This window comes from Microtus oregoni, unplaced genomic scaffold (assembly GCF_018167655.1).
Source record: "Microtus oregoni isolate MIOR12 unplaced genomic scaffold, Mior012 000013F_ref0000133, whole genome shotgun sequence".
Classification (NCBI taxonomy): Eukaryota; Metazoa; Chordata; class Mammalia; order Rodentia; family Cricetidae; genus Microtus; species Microtus oregoni.
This window is the reverse complement of record NW_024543072.1, coordinates 8,437,461-8,454,746: the sequence shown is the minus strand read 5'-3', so window position 1 is coordinate 8,454,746 and position 17,286 is coordinate 8,437,461. Positions and strand designations below refer to the sequence as shown.

Sequence of the window (17,286 nt, the reverse complement as noted above, 5' to 3'; positions counted from 1 at the left end):
TTTAACTGCTGCTCCTCTCTGGGAACTATCAATGGTTGCTGGAAAGAGTTCTTGATGTCAGCTGGGGCCAGCCCAGCCTCTCTGCTCCTCACCATGAGTACTGAATGACTCCAAAGATGGAGAGGTGTCTAACCTACAGCAGAGACAAATCCCTATCCCATATCTAATACTGCCATATGCAAGAAATTCAGGCCATCTGGATAGCTCAAGTCACTAACATTTTTATTATTCACTTATTTTGTGTAGCCTAGGCTGGTCTTGAACTTGGTATTCCCCCAGCTGGCCTGTACTCTTTGTTTTTGACATTTATTGTATTTTTATCTGCATATGTGAGGCTATGTGCATACATGTCACGACATGAATGTTGAGGTCAGAGGACATCTTGCAGCAATTTGTTTTTTTTTCCATCTACCAGGGACGGAACTCAGGTTGTCAGGCTTAGTGACAAGCACCTTTACTTGTTCATCCATCTTGTCATATCACCACTGTTTGTTCCCTCTCCTTCTCCCCCTCCTGCCATGTGTGTGTGTGTGTGTGTCTGTCTGTCTGTCTGTCTCTCCTGGGCCTCACTATTTAACCCCAATGGCCTGAAACTCTCTACGTAGACCAAGCTGGTATCAAACTCAGAGATTTACCTGCTTCTTTCTCCTGAGTACTGGATTACAGTTTGTTTTGTTTCTTTGAGACAGGGTCTCATTATGTAGTTCTGGCTGTACTGGAACTTACTCTGTAGTCCAGGCTGCCTCGAACTCATAGAGATCCACCTGCCTCTGCCTTCTGGGATTAAAGGTGTACGCCACTAAGACAGGCAGGCTGTTTTATTTGTTTGCTTAGTTTTTTAAACTTCAGTGTGGATGTGGTTTTTGTGTACATATGGGAACATATCTGTATGTACATGTTCATGTGTAAGCAAGCATGCATGCTGCCATATGCATCAATTGAAAAGCCAATCTTCGCCTTTCACTGGAATCCCACCAGTTTCCAGGGATTCTCTCTTCTTGGCCTCCCATCTTACTACAGGAACACTGGGATTATAGACAGATGTTACTACACTCATCTGTACATGGTTCTAGGAATTAGATTAGGACTCAGTTTCTCAGTGCTTTCCTAGCAAGTGCTTGACCCACTGCCATCTCCCTAGTGTCTGAGACAGGGTCTCCTGAAACTCAGGCTGGCCTTGAAGGCCTGACCCTCCTGCTTCTCCCACACGCTGGAATAACAGGAATGCACCGCCACACCCAGCAGATATTCTCGCTTGAATCAGAACTCTGACTCACAATAGTTGACCTTTTTAAACTTCAGCCTGTTCCCCTACACCAGGCAATGGACAATGGACGGGGACGTGTGAGGCTGGGATGATGGCAGGGGATGAGTGACGGCTGCCCCCCTGATCTAAGGCTTGCTGAATTATGACTGAAAGGGGATATAAAGCAGATTTTCTCCTAATCCACACGCCCTTTCCTAACCTGCCCTGGCTGTAAATCTAAACAGGCAAGGGAGATAATAACTGCTGATTCTTGTCTGTTTCTCCCAGAAGGTATTTACAAGGCTGCAGACTTGCAACACTTGCTAAGAAAGTTTCCAAACCAACTTGCCCACTTCCTGCCAAGTCCTGGATCTACTTCACCTTCCTTTCCTGCAATCTCTAAGAAATCCCCCTCTTGGTGAGAATGCTAAGCCCATCTTAAGGACCCCCCTTACTTGCTCTTTTTCTTTTAATGGCTGCAGATGGCTTTACTATACCATGCCTCCTTGAGCTACCCTGGGGCATCAGAGGGAACTGTTCCTTTGGCAGGACCTCTGTGTTGAGGGCACCTTTGTGTTAGGAAGCTGAATGCTGGCATAGAAAGGAGTCACCTGAATGGTGACAGTGCTTTTGGTCCTTCATCTCCAGAGTGGTTTTCTAGCTACTCAGTTCCCTTGCAGCCTACAGAGAAGCAAAAATGGCCAGGCTAGAGCTTTGGCCCCACTTCTCTCCCTGCTACTTGTAGAGCCTCCGTTTGGGATTCCGAGAGCAGGACCTGAAGACTGGTGAAAATCTGTGGAGGGTGTGGCATCCCTGTCACCTCTCACCCACAGAACAGGAGCGTTCATTTATTTCAAACTGCAAGCGCTTGGGCTGGCTCTCTGTCCCTATCTCTGCTCTCTCTCTCTCTCTCTCTCTCTCTCTCTCTCTCTCTCTCTCTCTCTGCCCCTGCAGCCCGTGCTTAGAGTAGATTGGCACTGGAGCCCCATCATTCTTTTCCTGTTTGATATTTTTGTGTGTGTGTGTGTGCTGAAAATCACCCAGCATCCACTACCTCTTTCTTCCTTTTGCAACCATTTCGTGGTGCAGATGTGTTAGAATGCAGGAGATCTTGAGGTTGGGTGGAATCAACGTCCAGTAAAATGCCATCATCCACAGAACATGACCCACAGGATGTCTTATATGGTTCCAAGTTCCCATGAGAGTTCTAGTGTTCAACCAAGACTCAGGAGTGGCTTTCACTGTTTTCCCAGTTTGTGAGTGTGGCAAGGGTGGCTAGTCCACTGTAGGTAGTGAGAAAGAGTTTTTAGGTAGTAAATATAGTTATTTTTTACACCCCTCATGTAAGAGTCAAAGAATAGGGCAAAACTCAGCAAGACAATCATAATCTGACTAGACTGGCATCTGTCCAGGTGGTGAGAGGGGGGTACAGAGGACTTCTGCATGGAAAGCTTTCATGGTAGGCACTGAGAAGGCCTTATTTGCTCCCTGCTAGACTGCACACAGTGACCTGGCAAGTGGTTTTGCCCCCAGGCACAGCTACCTGTCTGTTGGAAGTTGACCCACCCTATCCCTCAACCCCAGAGAGCCTTCCACTAATGACAGCAGGCGGGGGGGGGGGGGGAGACGGGGGGACGGACGGACAATGGATAAAGTCCTTCTTCCCCTGTGGCTCCTAGCAGGTGAGGGCGAGGGGCGAGTTCTCCTGCCTAACAATTCCAGCCAGGCTGAGCACCAGGAGTGCACAGCAATTACCATGTTTAACAGCCATACTTCATGAGGTCTCTCTTCCTACCTGTGCTCCTATTTCTCCATCATGCTTTCTGGGATCCTTCTCCTGAAGAGGAGAAGTACAGTGAACTTATCATTGCAAGATCTGCATTTGGGGGAACCCATGTCAAGCAGCTCTTTCAGCAGGAAGCCTTTAGAAGCCTGGCCTCCCCTACCACAGGCATCCTGGATCTCTACTCCTTGACTCACAGACCCCAGTGCTTGGATTCTTAGCTGAAAGAGCTTTGCATCTCCTGGTAGGATTACAGCCGCCAGACACCTCCTACTGTGGGTGGATGCCCGCCTCTCTTCCCTAGCCCCTTTGGCCTCTCAGTTTGGATGGGTCTGGAAAGTAGACACCTGGCTGAGCCTCAGGCAGCCTTGGCCTTGCACAAGTCTCTGTTGCAGGGCGGGGAGGCAATGAGCTAATTCTTCAGAGAGGCAGAAAGAATGGCCTCCTGACAAGAAGAGACCTGTCCCCTAGGGCTCTTGGGGCACCCATGCGGGTTTTCTGTAGAGGGAAACAGCTGAGCCATCCAGAAGCTGCTCCTGTTCTTACCACCACCCCTAACAACTCCAATGAGCTCAGAAGAAACTCATGAGAACCATGAGAAATAAGTGGAAGGGTCACACACCTGCCTCCCTTGGAGTAGATGTTTTTTGTAAGTTGATATTTTGGGACAGTGCTTATTTTGTGGGCCTAATGTATGCACAGGCAACTTGTGTACCTGGCAGGTTATGTGTGTGTGTGTTTCTTAACAAACAAATACAATCTGCTCAGTCCATATAATGCTACATGTACATGAGTTTTTAGGACTGACCATTTAGTATTGGACACCAGTTGGTGTGCTCTTCCTCGGTGAAGCTGGTTGTTGTTCTTCAGACCTGATGTCCTAGGCATTCCCACACAGCCCTTGTTTTTAGTGACCACTGTGGCCATGGAGGACCTCAGCCCTTTCCCTGAGTGGGATGCTCTTCCCCCATCTGCCTGCTTTCTGACGAGACTCTGACCCTTCTCCAGTGTGAGCTTTATTTAATACCCTGGGGACCACCCTCCTGCCCTACCCCCAATTCCTTAGCCTGGGAATGCTGGTTTCCTCCCACTGTCCCTCTTTTCTGAAGAGCAGAACAAGGTCACCAGATCCCAGGCCACATCCCCCAGGGAGCTGGGAGTGGAGGGAACCAGGGCCATTGTCCCAGGACAACCTGTCTTCCTGGGTCATTCATGGTCATTAAGAAAGAGGGATAGCTCCCTGGAGCCCAAATGTGACCCTCCTACAAGTAAATTCTGTCATTATCATGACATGGGGCTGGAGTCTGTCTGGTCTGCTCAGTCTCAGTTTCCTCCTCTGTAAATGGGTGTGCCCCAGTGACCTCTCCCATTGCACTGAGCACATAGGTTTTGGCCACTATACACATCTAATGGTTAGTCAGTTCCCACAGGCTGGCAATACAATCCAGAGTCATTTCCAAGGGAACCTGTCCTGGGACAGGCAGAAGGTCCTGCAGGAGGAAGGAAGCCAAGTCCTCCCCCACACCCCATCTCTGTGCAGAGAGTCCACGTGGGGATGGTGTTCATAAGGAAGTCTGTCCCTGACCTTGAGAAGGTGCCCTACGCTGCCAGGCAGCTGGTGTCTCAAGGACAAGGCCTTGCCTTCCTGCTATCTCTGGGGGAGCTGGCAGCTGTTAACAAATCCCCTGCAATTTGCACCCACCAATCCTGCTTGCTCACTGGGCGGCCGCAAGCCGTTTTTCACGCGGAGCTGCACACAGCTTTGTCTTAGAGAGACAGCTCTGGCGGGTGTCCCTGAATGGGGCCATTTGTCCTCCATGCTAAAGGGAAGACGGCTGAATGCTCTGTTGGGGGGCGGGGGCGAGGCAGAGAGGGTGGAGAAAGGCTATGGGGGAAGGTGAAGGTAAAGACAGAAGCCATGACACTATGAGAAACCAGGCACGCTGCCCACCATGGAGGTGTTACAGAGCCACCGTACAGTCAAATGGGTGCAATGCTTCTCTTCCAAGATGGGAGGACACTGGTTGTGATCTGCCTTCCCTGGTGGTAGAAGCCCTGACTGGCTTTGGACACCTCTGGTCCATCCCAGTCCCATGACAAATGAACGACAGAGCTGCCACACGCGCTGCTGTAGAAGGGCCCGTTTCATCCTCTCCCCCTCCCTGGATAGAGAGCTCTCCTAAGACCTCCTTCACAGATCACAGGCAGAGAGAGGCAAGGCATGTCTCAAAGACTCTACTATGACTAGCTGACACCCCCTTTGGAAGTCATGGGCATGTCACACACCAGGGAAACAAAGCAGACATATATTTGGGAACTTAAAAGTCAGCAAACTACATGGTTTCCGTTCCTGCGCTGAAAGGTGTGAGGTCAGATATAGGCATGCCCACAGTGCCAGGCTTGGGGGTAGGACTGTAGGCAGGAGGTTGGGCACAGCACTTGTTCCCAAGGGGGATCTCATTAGACCATATCCATCTTGGGAATGCAGACCTACGGTTCCCATCCAAAGGAAGCAAGACATCTGTGTGATGGTGCTACCCCACACAGAGCAAATGCAGGCAGCTAACAGGCTTTTCCTAAAGCCACCCAGCAGTTCTGTGTCACAGCCAGTCGTGGGCAGCCTGGCTGTGTTCTCTGATTGACAAACACCCTCTGCCTGTCCCTAGGAAAGGTTATCTCTTTCCACTCCAATCACTTCTACCTCTATGGTCCCTTTCTCTAAAAGTCTGCTGGTGCCTGCCAGAGTAGCCCTGGGTTTCCTTGATGCCTACCACACTAGCTAGGCTCCCACACTTCCATTTTGCTAACACCCAGAAGAACTCACAGCCTTGGCTATGTCAGGGAAAGAGAAGCATGGCAAGAAAAGCAGCAGGCATCCCCACCCCTATCCCAGCTCCACTGTGTATCCTCCTTTCCTTGGGTCCTTACCTTCTGGACTCTGACATTCTCTAGTCTGTTATTCCAACATGCGCTGGCTGCTCAGAGGGTCAGCTGAGGCTACCTAGAACTAGTCAAGCACGAACACCAGCAGAAGTATGCAGAGGACTCTTGGGGACCTTGAACATGGCAACTGCCTGATACTCGTACCCATGTAGCCAGAAGGCTGAACCACTCAGTGCAGAAGAGGCTGACACGTGGTGGTGGAGGGGGTTGATGGGCATTGCTACAGGTTTGGAGGGGAGTCTGGGGGTGTCAGGTGCTGGGCAGGTGACCTTCTATGCTAGGAAAGGGTAGGGGTATGGGGGGTGCAGCTGGCTCCTCAGGAACCTCAAGATGAGGATGCTGAGTGCATGTGCGCACGCGTGCTCCTGCTCCGGTGTGCGCAGAGGCTAAAGGCTGCAGCAGAACAAAGAGCTGGGGGCTGGGCATCAGAGGGCCCCACGTGGAGGCGGCTGCCTGGGCGGCTTGCTGTAGTGTCTGGGCTCTGCTCACGCTCTGCATTCCATCTCTGTCTCTCTCTCGCTTGTGCCATACAGTGCTGCCCCCAGGCCCGAGCCTGCTCACAGCCACAACCATGCTCACAGCCCAGCACTCTTGACAAAGCATCTCTGCTTGCAGCATGATCTCATTCCGTGGCCTTCTCGGGCCCCAGCCTGGCCTCCTGACAGGAGAGACAGACGGCAGAGGGGTGGGAGAGGGGTGGGAGAGGCGCCCACAGATGCAGCCAGTCGCCGCACGCGCGTGCATACACACACTGCTCAGCTATTCACAGTCACAGCCATGCACCACCCCCAGAGCCCACACGCAGCTGTGCGCACCCATAGGTCTACATGCGCCGAGACCCCCTCCACATACACACTATAAACATAAAGACTCATCAGATACATACATGTGAACACACTCCAGACAACCTAGGCATGAGCATACAAGCAGATGGTAATGCAAACACACAGACCTACACACATACAATGTACACATGCATGACATACAACCAGAGAAAGAGATGCATACCATGCACACACCCACACATCGAGAAATACCAGGCATGAATACACAGGGAGACGGACTTGAACACACTCGCAGCACCACACACACACACACACACACACACACACACACACAGAATGCATACATGCATGATACACAGTCACACACCAAACATAACATAAAGACACACATGCAGGCACAGCCACACACATGTATAGCCACATGTACCAATTGTGGGGACAAAGTCTGAGATGCAAAGAAACCAGAAAGGCACAGAAAGTCAAGGAGGCTAGGTATGGTCAAGAACTGTAAGGAAGGGACAGACAGCAGAGGCCTTTGGGTACGAAGGACAGAGACACTGTACAGGCTAGCTAGACAGACTGGAGCCCAGGCAAATGGGGAAGACAGTGGAGGGGAGAGCAGTTGGGGTGCCATAGACTGAGCACAGAGTGCCATGACCAAGACCTCTAGGGAGGCTTGGAGAGCTGCAAGCACCTGAAGGGAAGGTAACATTTGATAATAGTATCGGGAAAGGGGTGCCTTGGAGGCAGAAGGAAGAGGTCAGGAGGTGCACTAGGGACAGACACATGGAGAAGGATGCTGTATCTACTGGTGTCTATGATGCTGGGTACCAGCTGGGTCTCTTTCTTAGTCTTTACTGAAGGAGCCTTTTGAGTTCCCAGAGGCCGCTATGAAGCAGGTAGGCAAACCTCTGACCACCGTTCTGATGCAGGCAAGGTGGCTGAGAGACCCAACCTGTGTCCAGGAAGTACTTCATCCCTTGAAAGCAACCAGTTGTTGAGGCCTCCAAGACTGGCCTCTACCCTCCCAAGCAGGGAATGCCCTTCCTTCTTGGGGGCACACCTTGGAAAGACAGTGAGTTAGGGCTGTTGGTTCTGACAAGCCTGTATCCCAACAAGAGACTCCACTTCTTCCAAGCCACAGATTGCTGCATTACCAGCTGCCAAAGGAGTACACAGACCCCTTGCCTTAGGCCTAGCACGGGAAGGGGCACTGTGAACTGTGACCTTGTACTGCTGGTATGCAGACGGAGAGAACAAATCTCTGCTCAGAAGTGATGACATACCACTCAAAAAGTACAGCATCCTGCTGGAGAGACCTGTGCCAACTGAAAAACTGCTTGGACCCTAGATGAGAACAAAGGCCTCCTGGTCAGCTGTGATAGAGTAGGCAAGGCCCTCAGAGAAGGCTGGAGTCCTAGTGCCAACAGACCAATTGTGAGCTGTGTGACAGCTGACAAGCCATACAACCTCTCTGAACAGTGTCCCCGCCCACAAATGCAGATATTCTGTCTCACGGGGCTAAGGTTTATAGCACACCACAGACGACTGCATGAGCTATCAGAAGGGTTTAAGCAATCCAGAGGACAGGTTTACAAGGCCTAAGGCCTCTCCCTACACTAAAGAGTAGCTCTGGCTTCCAGAGAAGCCCATTCTCCCTTGACCTTTCTCCTTTTCCCTCTTTCTTGATTTTGCCTGATTTTATTTATTTACTTATTTTCATGAGTGAGATGGAACCCAGGGTCTCATGCATGATAAAGTGTGCTGGTGAGTTTTCTGTCAACTTGACACAGCTGGGGTCATCTGGGAAGAGAGAACCTCACTTGGGAAAATGCCTCCATCAGACTGGCATGTAGACAAAGTCTGTGGGACATTTTCTTGACTAATGTTTTATGAGGAAGGTCCAGCTTACGGGAGGAGGTGCCATCCCCAGGCTGGTGGTCCTGGATTGTACAAACAAACTGAGCAAGCCACGAGGAGCAAGCCAATGAGCAGCATCACTCCACGGCCTTTGCTTCAGGTCCTGTTTCCAGGTTCCTGCCTTGAGTTCTAGCCCTGATTTTCCTTCCAGATGGGAGAGGGCTATCTGGAAGTAGAAATAAACCCTTTACTCTCCAAGAGGCGTTTGATCACGGTGATTTATCAGAACAACAGAAAGCCATGACACCAGGCAAGCACTCTACAACTATGTCATGCCCCAGTGGTCTCCCCAGAGATCTGTTGCTGGCCCCTGTGTCCACACTGATCCCTGCCCAATGCAATTTGTTCCCTGTGCTAGCTGAAAAGGCTGTCACAGACTTGAGATTCTAGCCATGTTCCCATTACTCTCAGGATAGAGAACACAACTTTTAAGACAGGGCCTACATTATTCAGTTGCACCGACTCCACCAACCTCTCTCTGAGAACCACCATCCCTTGTTTTAATCCTGACACAAAGTCCTGTTCCCCTGCCACTCAAGGACCTTTGCACAGAATGTCCCTTTCACCCGTGAAAGTGTTTGTTCCTGGTTTTGTCACATATTCAACTCTTTCACAATTTGGGGAAGCTTTCCTTGACCCAGCATAGTCTGCAGTTCCTGCCCCAGGAACTCCTCCATAGTCCTTAGCACAGCTTGAACCTATAGACGCTCTAATGCGTGTGTACATCCACATGTGCACACGCGTGCATCCCCCCACATTATAATCATTTAGCCACTCATTCTGAATCAATAAAGAAGGTTACATCATCCTGACACTACACTAGGTGCTTTACGTGTCTCTAGAACTTACCATGACCCCTGTAATACAAGTCTCAATATCATTCCTGCCTTTCCAAGAGATCAAACTTAGGTCTAGAGATCATATACTCAGCAAGGGCAGACAAGATAGTCAGTTGTCTGCGTTGTTCAGAATCCGAATGTACCTGCTCTAAGCACATTCACGAGGCTGGCAGCAGATGCAAAATGGATCTTAGAGAAAAAAAAATCGAGACGGGGTTCATCTTTTTTGTTTGTTGTTGTTGTTGTTTAAGTTGTCCCCAAATTCCAGTAACCATGATGTGTTCCCCCAAGATAGAACAAACGTCAGCACCTTCCCTGGCCTCTGTAAACGAAGGGCTGAGAATCTGCGCGCTGTGACCAAGTCTCAATAGACAATGTTTTGCACAAAGGGCTTTTTAGAAAAGCTAGATTGACAGGTTTATTTTTGTTTGTTTTACAGGGTTTTGAATGAACGAGTGAGTGAGTGCATATGAATGGTTTGTAAGGGTCACGATACATGTTTACTCTGCAGTACAGACCTGGCTGTATATAGCTTTGTGAGCAGGAAAACCTCTTCTGCTTCTCCGAGCCTCAGTTTCCTCTCTGGTGCAATTGGACAGATAACATAAGATCTATGCCAAGCACTCACTGCAGCGACTAAATGAGAAGATGCCTGGCTGACCTTCAACACAGTGCCTATGTTAGGGTGTAGGGTATCTGGGAGCCTCTGGTAGCTCTAGGTTGCCCCTGTGCTGGAAGACACAGAGAACTGAGCCCCAGCTGTAGGCCCTAGAGCTGACGGTTCAGCCATTCATCCTAGACCGCCTTCAGACTAGCTGAGGCTCTCTCCACCTAGGGTCCCACCTGCGGAGCCCCAGATAGGTACTCACCCGCAGACTTGGGGGTGAACTTGTCTCGATTTGCAGCACACACGGCCAAAAGTCTGTAGCCCAGGTCCAGGTCAAACCCCTGTTGGGCAGCCACACGGCTGACAACCTGACGGCAGGAAAGGAAACAATCCAAGGTGAGTTGCCAGTTCATTGGAGCTCTGAGCCCAGGTAGTGATACTTGCCTACTACACAATAAAGCAGGTGAAGCAGTCAGGCTATGACAGGGGCCCAAGGCCAGGGGAAGCTAGGATTCTAGTGGGGTCTCTGTCAATGGCGTGGGTGACCACCTTCTAGCTAGCCACTGGCTGGAGAGGTCATACCACCTTTGCTAGACTGGCCCCAGCAAGGTGCTCTGCATAACCCCAGGGCTCCTCAACTTAATCTTGTGAGTTTCAGGCCCAGGGTGCTTCTTTCCCTTCAGCCCTCCCTCACCATGCTTGAGCTTCTGCCCCTACCTCTGCAGATGCTCACTGTCTCTGCTGTTCCCAGGCATCAGCTCATCCCGGGGGTTTCCTGGAGATGTCCTACATCCCCCATCAACAGCCATGCCCTGCGAAGCAGGGACTTGGGATCTACTGCTCTTTCCATAGTTTATAGGCAGAGTTGCCTGGCATATGTCAAGGGCTCCTGGACCAGGCAGATGATCTAGTTGGCTATCATCACACCTCAGTCTAGAAACTGACTCCTATATTCTAGAGCTCAGCCTGAAGTCTGACACAGCACCAAGCCCTTAGAGTAAGCCCAGAATCTTACCCATATGGAGACATAGGCGCCTTAGGGAGTGCCGTGTGGAACTGGGTTGCCCCAGGGTCCAAAGAGAGGCCCTGGAGGCTCTTGCCCATCTGACTGTCTCAGGAAGACACATCCCTGGGTGACCTGCTGCTTTTGGGTCCACACTCCCTCCTCACTAATAGTGGCAGGATGATGCTTCCTTGTTAGGAAGGAAGAAGCTTGGAGAATGAAGTCATGCAGGAGAGCAGTTGGGGAGGCCATAACTGAGTGTGGAGGAGTCTTCCCAGATGCAGTAACCCCTACTGCTGAAGAAGGGAGGCTCAGTCCTCAAGTCTCCAGGGCTACCTATTTGGATGCTGTCGTGAGGCCTCAGGCTGCAGTGGGTTTAGCCTGGCATCCAGAGCCATCACCATAGCAAGCTATTTTTTTCTTGCCCACTTTGGGGGCTTGCTGCAAGGGTTCTATAGCTGAAAGGGAGGAACCTTTCAACCATGCCTGTGAGGCCAGCACTCCTTTCCCTTTCTTTCCCATCCCGTTCTTTCTTTCTTTGAAGGGCATCACTGTGTAGCCCAGTCTGGCTTCCAAACTGTGATGCTTTTGAGTGCTGAGACTGCAGACGCATCCCCACGCTGGACTCTGTCTCCTCATTTAAACTGAAGGGACAGAGAAGGGCAGATGGAATGCCACAGAATCAGGGAGGAGGTAACAGCCCCCTTTTCCCAGGACTACCAATACCTGCTAGGTCAGAACTCTGGACCCTCTGTCCCTTCTCCTGGGACCCCCCTGCCAAGTCAATGTCAGCCAGGATACGAGGAGGCAGCTAATTTCACTTTGGGACGTTTGCTTAGCTAGTGATGCAAACAGAATCCTTTCTTGCTCCCCAGTCTCAATCCCACAGGCTCTCTGGCCCTCTGTTTGCCCCTGAGTCTCTAGCCACCGAGGGTGGAGCCCCCACCCTGTCTGTGTCAGCCTTGATCCCTAACACAGCCTGTGGAGGTTTTAAGTTTGTAATCAGGTACTCAGGGGAGTGGGGAAGGTTCTGGACTTTCTGAACTGCAGCTTAGATGTTGCAGTTCAGAAAGTCCAGAACCTTCCCCATTCTCCCGAATGCCTTCTGGCACAAGGCGGACATCAGGGAGATCAGCCGCGGTGTCACTGTTTTTGGGCTGGTGCAATACCAAGGTCGATGCTGGGGGATTCTTAGCGCCATTAGTAGTATTATGAGAATCTGGCTTCCAGGAAACGAGAGAGGTCCTATGTGTGTGTGGTCCAGGTAGTCTGGCCCATGAAGGGTCAGAGCCACAGCTCTTCACCTCCAGGGAGGCCCCTGGGCCCTGGGTCAGGGAAGCAAGGCAAAGGTTTTGCGCCTGGACGATACCGGCCAGTCTTGTTGCTCTGGTTTAGAAAAATTCTAGCTGAGTTGAGCAAGAGTGGCCCGGGGTCATGATCAGGCTAGAAGGAGCTCAGGACAGAGAGCTGACGGGTCTACCATTGTCAAGTCTGGCATACAGAAGGGTCTTTGGGCTGAAGCCATTTTTTTTTTTTTTTTTTTTTTTTTGCTGTAGAAGAAACTGAGACATGGAAAGGATTTTACTCAAGATCACATAACACAGGTGTAGCAAGCCGGTGCCTGTGACACTAGAAAGATTCATGTGTCTATCTGGGCAGCTAGTATCTCAGCGAGGCCTGCTCAGTGTGAGTCCCTAGGCATGAAACAAGCGGTTGCCCTAGACTAGATACCCGCTAGAAACCAGCTAGTGGGCAGGCTGCCAGGTACCTAGACCTTGGGAGGAGCACCTGGCAGGGGTGTTTAGTATCAATACTTCAAAGGGTGAAAATATTGTCCCAGAGACAGGATAGGGAGGGGACTTGCCCAAGGGAGTAGATGGTTCTGCTGTTGTAGCTGATGCTCAGAATCTGGGGACTGCATGTGTCCCTGTCAGTCAAATCCCACTTTACCCAAGTGAATACCTATTTCCTGGACCTCAGTTACTTCACCTGTGAGATGGATACAAAACTCATAAAGACGGTAGATTGGAATGAGTCCAGACAGGCCTCCAGGGCTCGGTTCAGGGGCCTGTGGCCCAGAACCTCACACTTAAATTGAGTCTGAGCAGCTTAGAAGTTGGTGGGAAAGAGAGAGAGAGAAAAAAAAAAAGCAAAACAAAACAAAAACCCAAACAGCAACAACAACCCTTCCATGCCCATTTGTTGCCTGAAGCTGAGTGGTTTTTAATTTATATCCTCAAAGTAAGCCAGAACTGGAGGAATTTGGAGCCAGCTCTCAGAGGTCACCTAGGGAACTGTGTCAACCTGCAGGCTTCGCTGTCCCCTTGCTAGGGAGGGACCCAAGCCTGCAGTCGTGTGTGTGTGTGTGTGTGTGTGTGTGTGTGTGTGTGTGTGTCTGTGTGTGTTGGAGAGGGCTTAGCTTCCTTGTCCTGAATTCACTTCTCCTTGCGAGCAGCCTGGGGTAAGGATGGTGACCCAGGTGACCCCTTCCCTGTCTAACTGGCAGATTCTTCTTTAGATATCATGAAGGAGGAGTCAAGGTGTCAAGGTCAACGTCTGTGATTATGGTCTCTCCTATTTCCTCCTGCAGCAGGCTCTCCTGAGGAGCTCATAGGCCGTGTGTGGAGGGGGGAGGGCAGCAGAGGGGTTGGGAGGCAGACTGGAGGGCAGGGGCAGGCACATACTTTATCGTGGGGATGAGGTAGGAGGCCCAGGGAACTGACACCGAGCCACAGTGTCCTCTGCCTAAAAAGACACATCTCTGTCCTGGCAGATCTCAAGGGTCTTCCGGGGTGAGTCCCTCCCAGAACAGACTCTCACACCTACTACTGTCCTTACTCGGGCACAGCTCTCAATCTCCGCTTCTTTGCCACCAGAACCTGTCCTGTCCAGCTGAGACCTAGGCTCTGTTCTCCTGGCCTGTGGGTTCTGCCTGTGTTTCAGATCTACTGTGGTGACCCATAGCAGAGACTTGGCAAATGTCTGCTGAATGACAAGGGCAAGACAGGGCAGGGCCAGTTCATGGTCTGTCCAGGGTGGCTAGCACCAGTATCTCCAATAAGGCCAATCTCAGGGCAGTTTGTTGGGGAAGCATATTCATTTGTTTGATGATATACTGTGCATGGCCCCCACCCTCTTTAACACTGTGGCCTAGGCAACATCTGGTCCTCTCTGTGGGGCTTAGGCTGGACCCAGATCCCACAAAGAGGATTAGGCAGTTGGGAGAACAGGGGTGCTTGGGGGCTGAAGGACGAGGAAGATGGCCATGCAGGTGGCTTGGGTGAGACAGATGGGGCCAGCTTCTGACAGAAGAGCCCTGGGAGAGGCTGGGTCATGTTGCAGACAGACGGGAACATCCCCTCTAGGTTCAGGCAGGCCTTAGCTAGAGACCAAGCTGCTTTTAAGTCTAGGCGCCGCAAGCAGTCAGTTCAGAGTCTTAGTGTCCTCCTCTGTAAAATGGGCAGCTGGAAGATCAGGTAGGTTCTGGGAGGTGGCATGTGTCACCGGCAGCTCAGTATTTCTCAGAACAAGGATCCCAAAGCGGTCACCGCGTCTCTTCTTCTAAGGCAGAGCTAAACTAGGCTCTTTGCTTCCTTCCTATCTGGAGCTCCTCAAGAGCCGCCATTCCTGCCTGGCCGTGCCTCCATTCCACATCCAGGACATGCAGGCTACCACGGTGTCACCCACACTCCCTCGCAAGCTCAATGCAGACCGTCTGAGGGGCCGTGCCAGTTACACACTTATGCAGGCTGCATGGTTGGGGGGGACACTTAAAAACTATGGAAGACCTTCAGGTGCTTCTCTGCAGTCCCAAGTTTAAGATCCTGAGCTCTACCCAGTTTTCTGGACACCAGGGGCCTTTGCACATGCTGCCTTATGGGACCTGGCTGCAGTCAGTAGCCTGGCAAACTGTGGTATATGCACGTGTGAGTTTGCATGACCGGCCCCACCTTTCAGCTGATAGAGATCCATGCTGGCCTAGCACCGTTTTCTCAGGCATTTCTCCACACTGCGGCCCCTTACTAAGAAATCAAACTGAAGAAAGTTTTATTTATCTTGGGGTTCCCAGGACTTAGCAGAGGGGACAACACGTGATAAATGAGGGATCAATCAATGTTTATTTGTCCAGATGGATGAATGTAACAGGGACTCAATACATGTTCTTGAGTGGATGGATAGACGGCCGTAGGGGAGCTCAATAAGTGTTCAGCAAATGAAGGGATAAACAAATGGCTATGAAAAAGGAAGGCAGAGCCTTAGAAGTCGAGCTGTCCCACTTTTGATGGAGCACTGGTCCCCACAGTGTACTTTTCTCTAAGTGTGAGGAAACCGCACAGCCCATGGAGACCATCTCCATATGAGACCCAGGGTCGGGGAGGACCTGCAGGGCCAGCTTGCAGCATGGGCAGCTGTGCCCCTGGCCCACAGACTTCTGGTCTCATATCCGTGTTTCCCAGTGTGCTGGGTGGGGGGGGGGGCTGGAAACTCACCGTCAGGCAGCCCATGAGGCTCTGCTCAAAGGGCCGCTGGAAGGCTCGAGGGTCTCCACACCAATCCAGCAGCTCGGTAGCAGCATTGTGGAAGTTGGCGGGGTTCTGTAAGTGCTGTGGAGAAAAAGGAAAAGGCTTGAGGTTGCAAGAGGAGGCCACCCCAGGCCTGACCAAAGAGGACACGCACAGAAAGGGCAGAAGGGAGGCCGCACTCTTCAGCTTTCTCAACCACCCCTCTATTCAAGGCCTGGCCCGCTGCGGCAGGATGAGGCCAGCAACCCACTTCAAAGACTAGAACCAGAGTTGGTAAAAGCCAGTGGCATCAGACATGCAAGTGCTCTGTAGATGCAAGTGCTGGGGAGGGGCCCCAGAGGGGTTTTGGAAGGTGGTACCCATTCTCCATACTTGAAAGCAGCTGGTCCCACAGGTGCCTTCCTATCCACCTATCACCTCCCACCCTCTGCTCAGCCCAGGTCCTCCCTATTATGTATGGAGGGGTAGGGGCAGTCAGCACACAATGCTGCCTATAGTCTGGTGTATGTGGCTTAATGCTCCTAGCTCCAAACACTCCCAGCTCCCCAGATCCAGATTTTCTGGGCTCTTTTGGAGTTTCTTCCTCCTGCCTCACATACAGGAAGTCAGAATCCTGATGCCTTCAGTGTTACTTCAGGCTAGCAGGCTGCCAGCACAGAGAAGCTGCAAAGATCTAACTTCATCCTCAACACTGACCCACGGCTCCCTGGGTCCTTGTCACCTGGCATTGAGACCAGGAGCTAGAAGGCCAGGGCCACAGGGCAGGTTAGAGTCACAGCTGTGATTTACAGCTAGCACTTGGCTAGCACTGCTGGTGTGGTCCCATAGGGTATCCCTAAGGTCCTAGTAGAAACCAGGTGTCCATGTACAGGATGCTAGCAGCTCCAGGGCCCTTGGTGCTGGTAGGGACAGCAGGATCACACTGCCTTGGAGCTGGCATAGGGCTCTGGGAACCCCTCTGGGGTCAGGGCTCTGGGTTCCCTCTGCCTGGGCCCTTATTAATCTTGGATGGACCCTTCACCTCTCTCAGCTTTGGTCGTCCATCTGTAAGATGAGAATGACAGACTACCATGTGGTCATGGGAGTTTTGGTTCCTTACGCTTGCCATAGCATGGTTCAAGCAAAGAACATTCCAGTGAGGAGAGATAAGTGAACTCAATAAGAACATCCCTCTCCGTGGAGAAAGAGGAGAGGAAAAAAACAGAGGGGAGAGAAAGGGCAAGTGAGCAGTAACAGCCCCTGTCAGGAGGCTGAGTGAGGATTAAACAAGACTGGGCTTATGTAGTTCAGGCAGAGTGCCTGGCAGGTGGGCACAGCTCCACACGGGGTGGCTCTTGGCTCCATCTCAGTCTCCCCGAGGTTCCCTGCCTCCCTTGTGGGAGCTCAGCTGTGTAGGGGCTCCCAGGCTTGACTCTCTGAAGTTGCAGCTCCTTATACAAGATTGCCAAGACAGGAGGGACCTCTGCTTAGACAGCCATACCCTGTGGGAGGCTGTCTGTCTGTCTGTCTTTGCTTGTTTTTGTGTTCACTTCTAAACACTGAGGCTCTGATGGAGCGTTGCAGCCCAACGGCTCCTGGCTTGCACGCCACCTGACAGTCAGGTGCTTCATTTATTTATGTGATGTCACAACCAATCA

At 51.4% G+C, this 17,286-nt stretch overlaps 1 protein-coding gene across 5 annotated transcripts in view; it reads right to left on the bottom strand.

Annotated features, from left to right (window-relative positions):
* Zmiz1 (zinc finger MIZ-type containing 1) overlaps nucleotides 1-17,286 on the bottom strand; it is a 200,528-nt gene that overhangs the window by 75,139 nt on the left and 108,103 nt on the right. For all 5 annotated transcript variants that reach the window (XM_041662299.1, XM_041662295.1, XM_041662296.1 and 2 more), the window contains 2 exons: nucleotides 15,617-15,730; nucleotides 10,386-10,491 (listed from right to left, as the gene is read on the bottom strand). In XM_041662299.1, coding sequence (XP_041518233.1) covers nucleotides 10,386-10,491; nucleotides 15,617-15,730 — 220 coding nt within the window. The remainder of the gene's footprint in view (nucleotides 1-10,385; nucleotides 10,492-15,616; nucleotides 15,731-17,286) is intronic.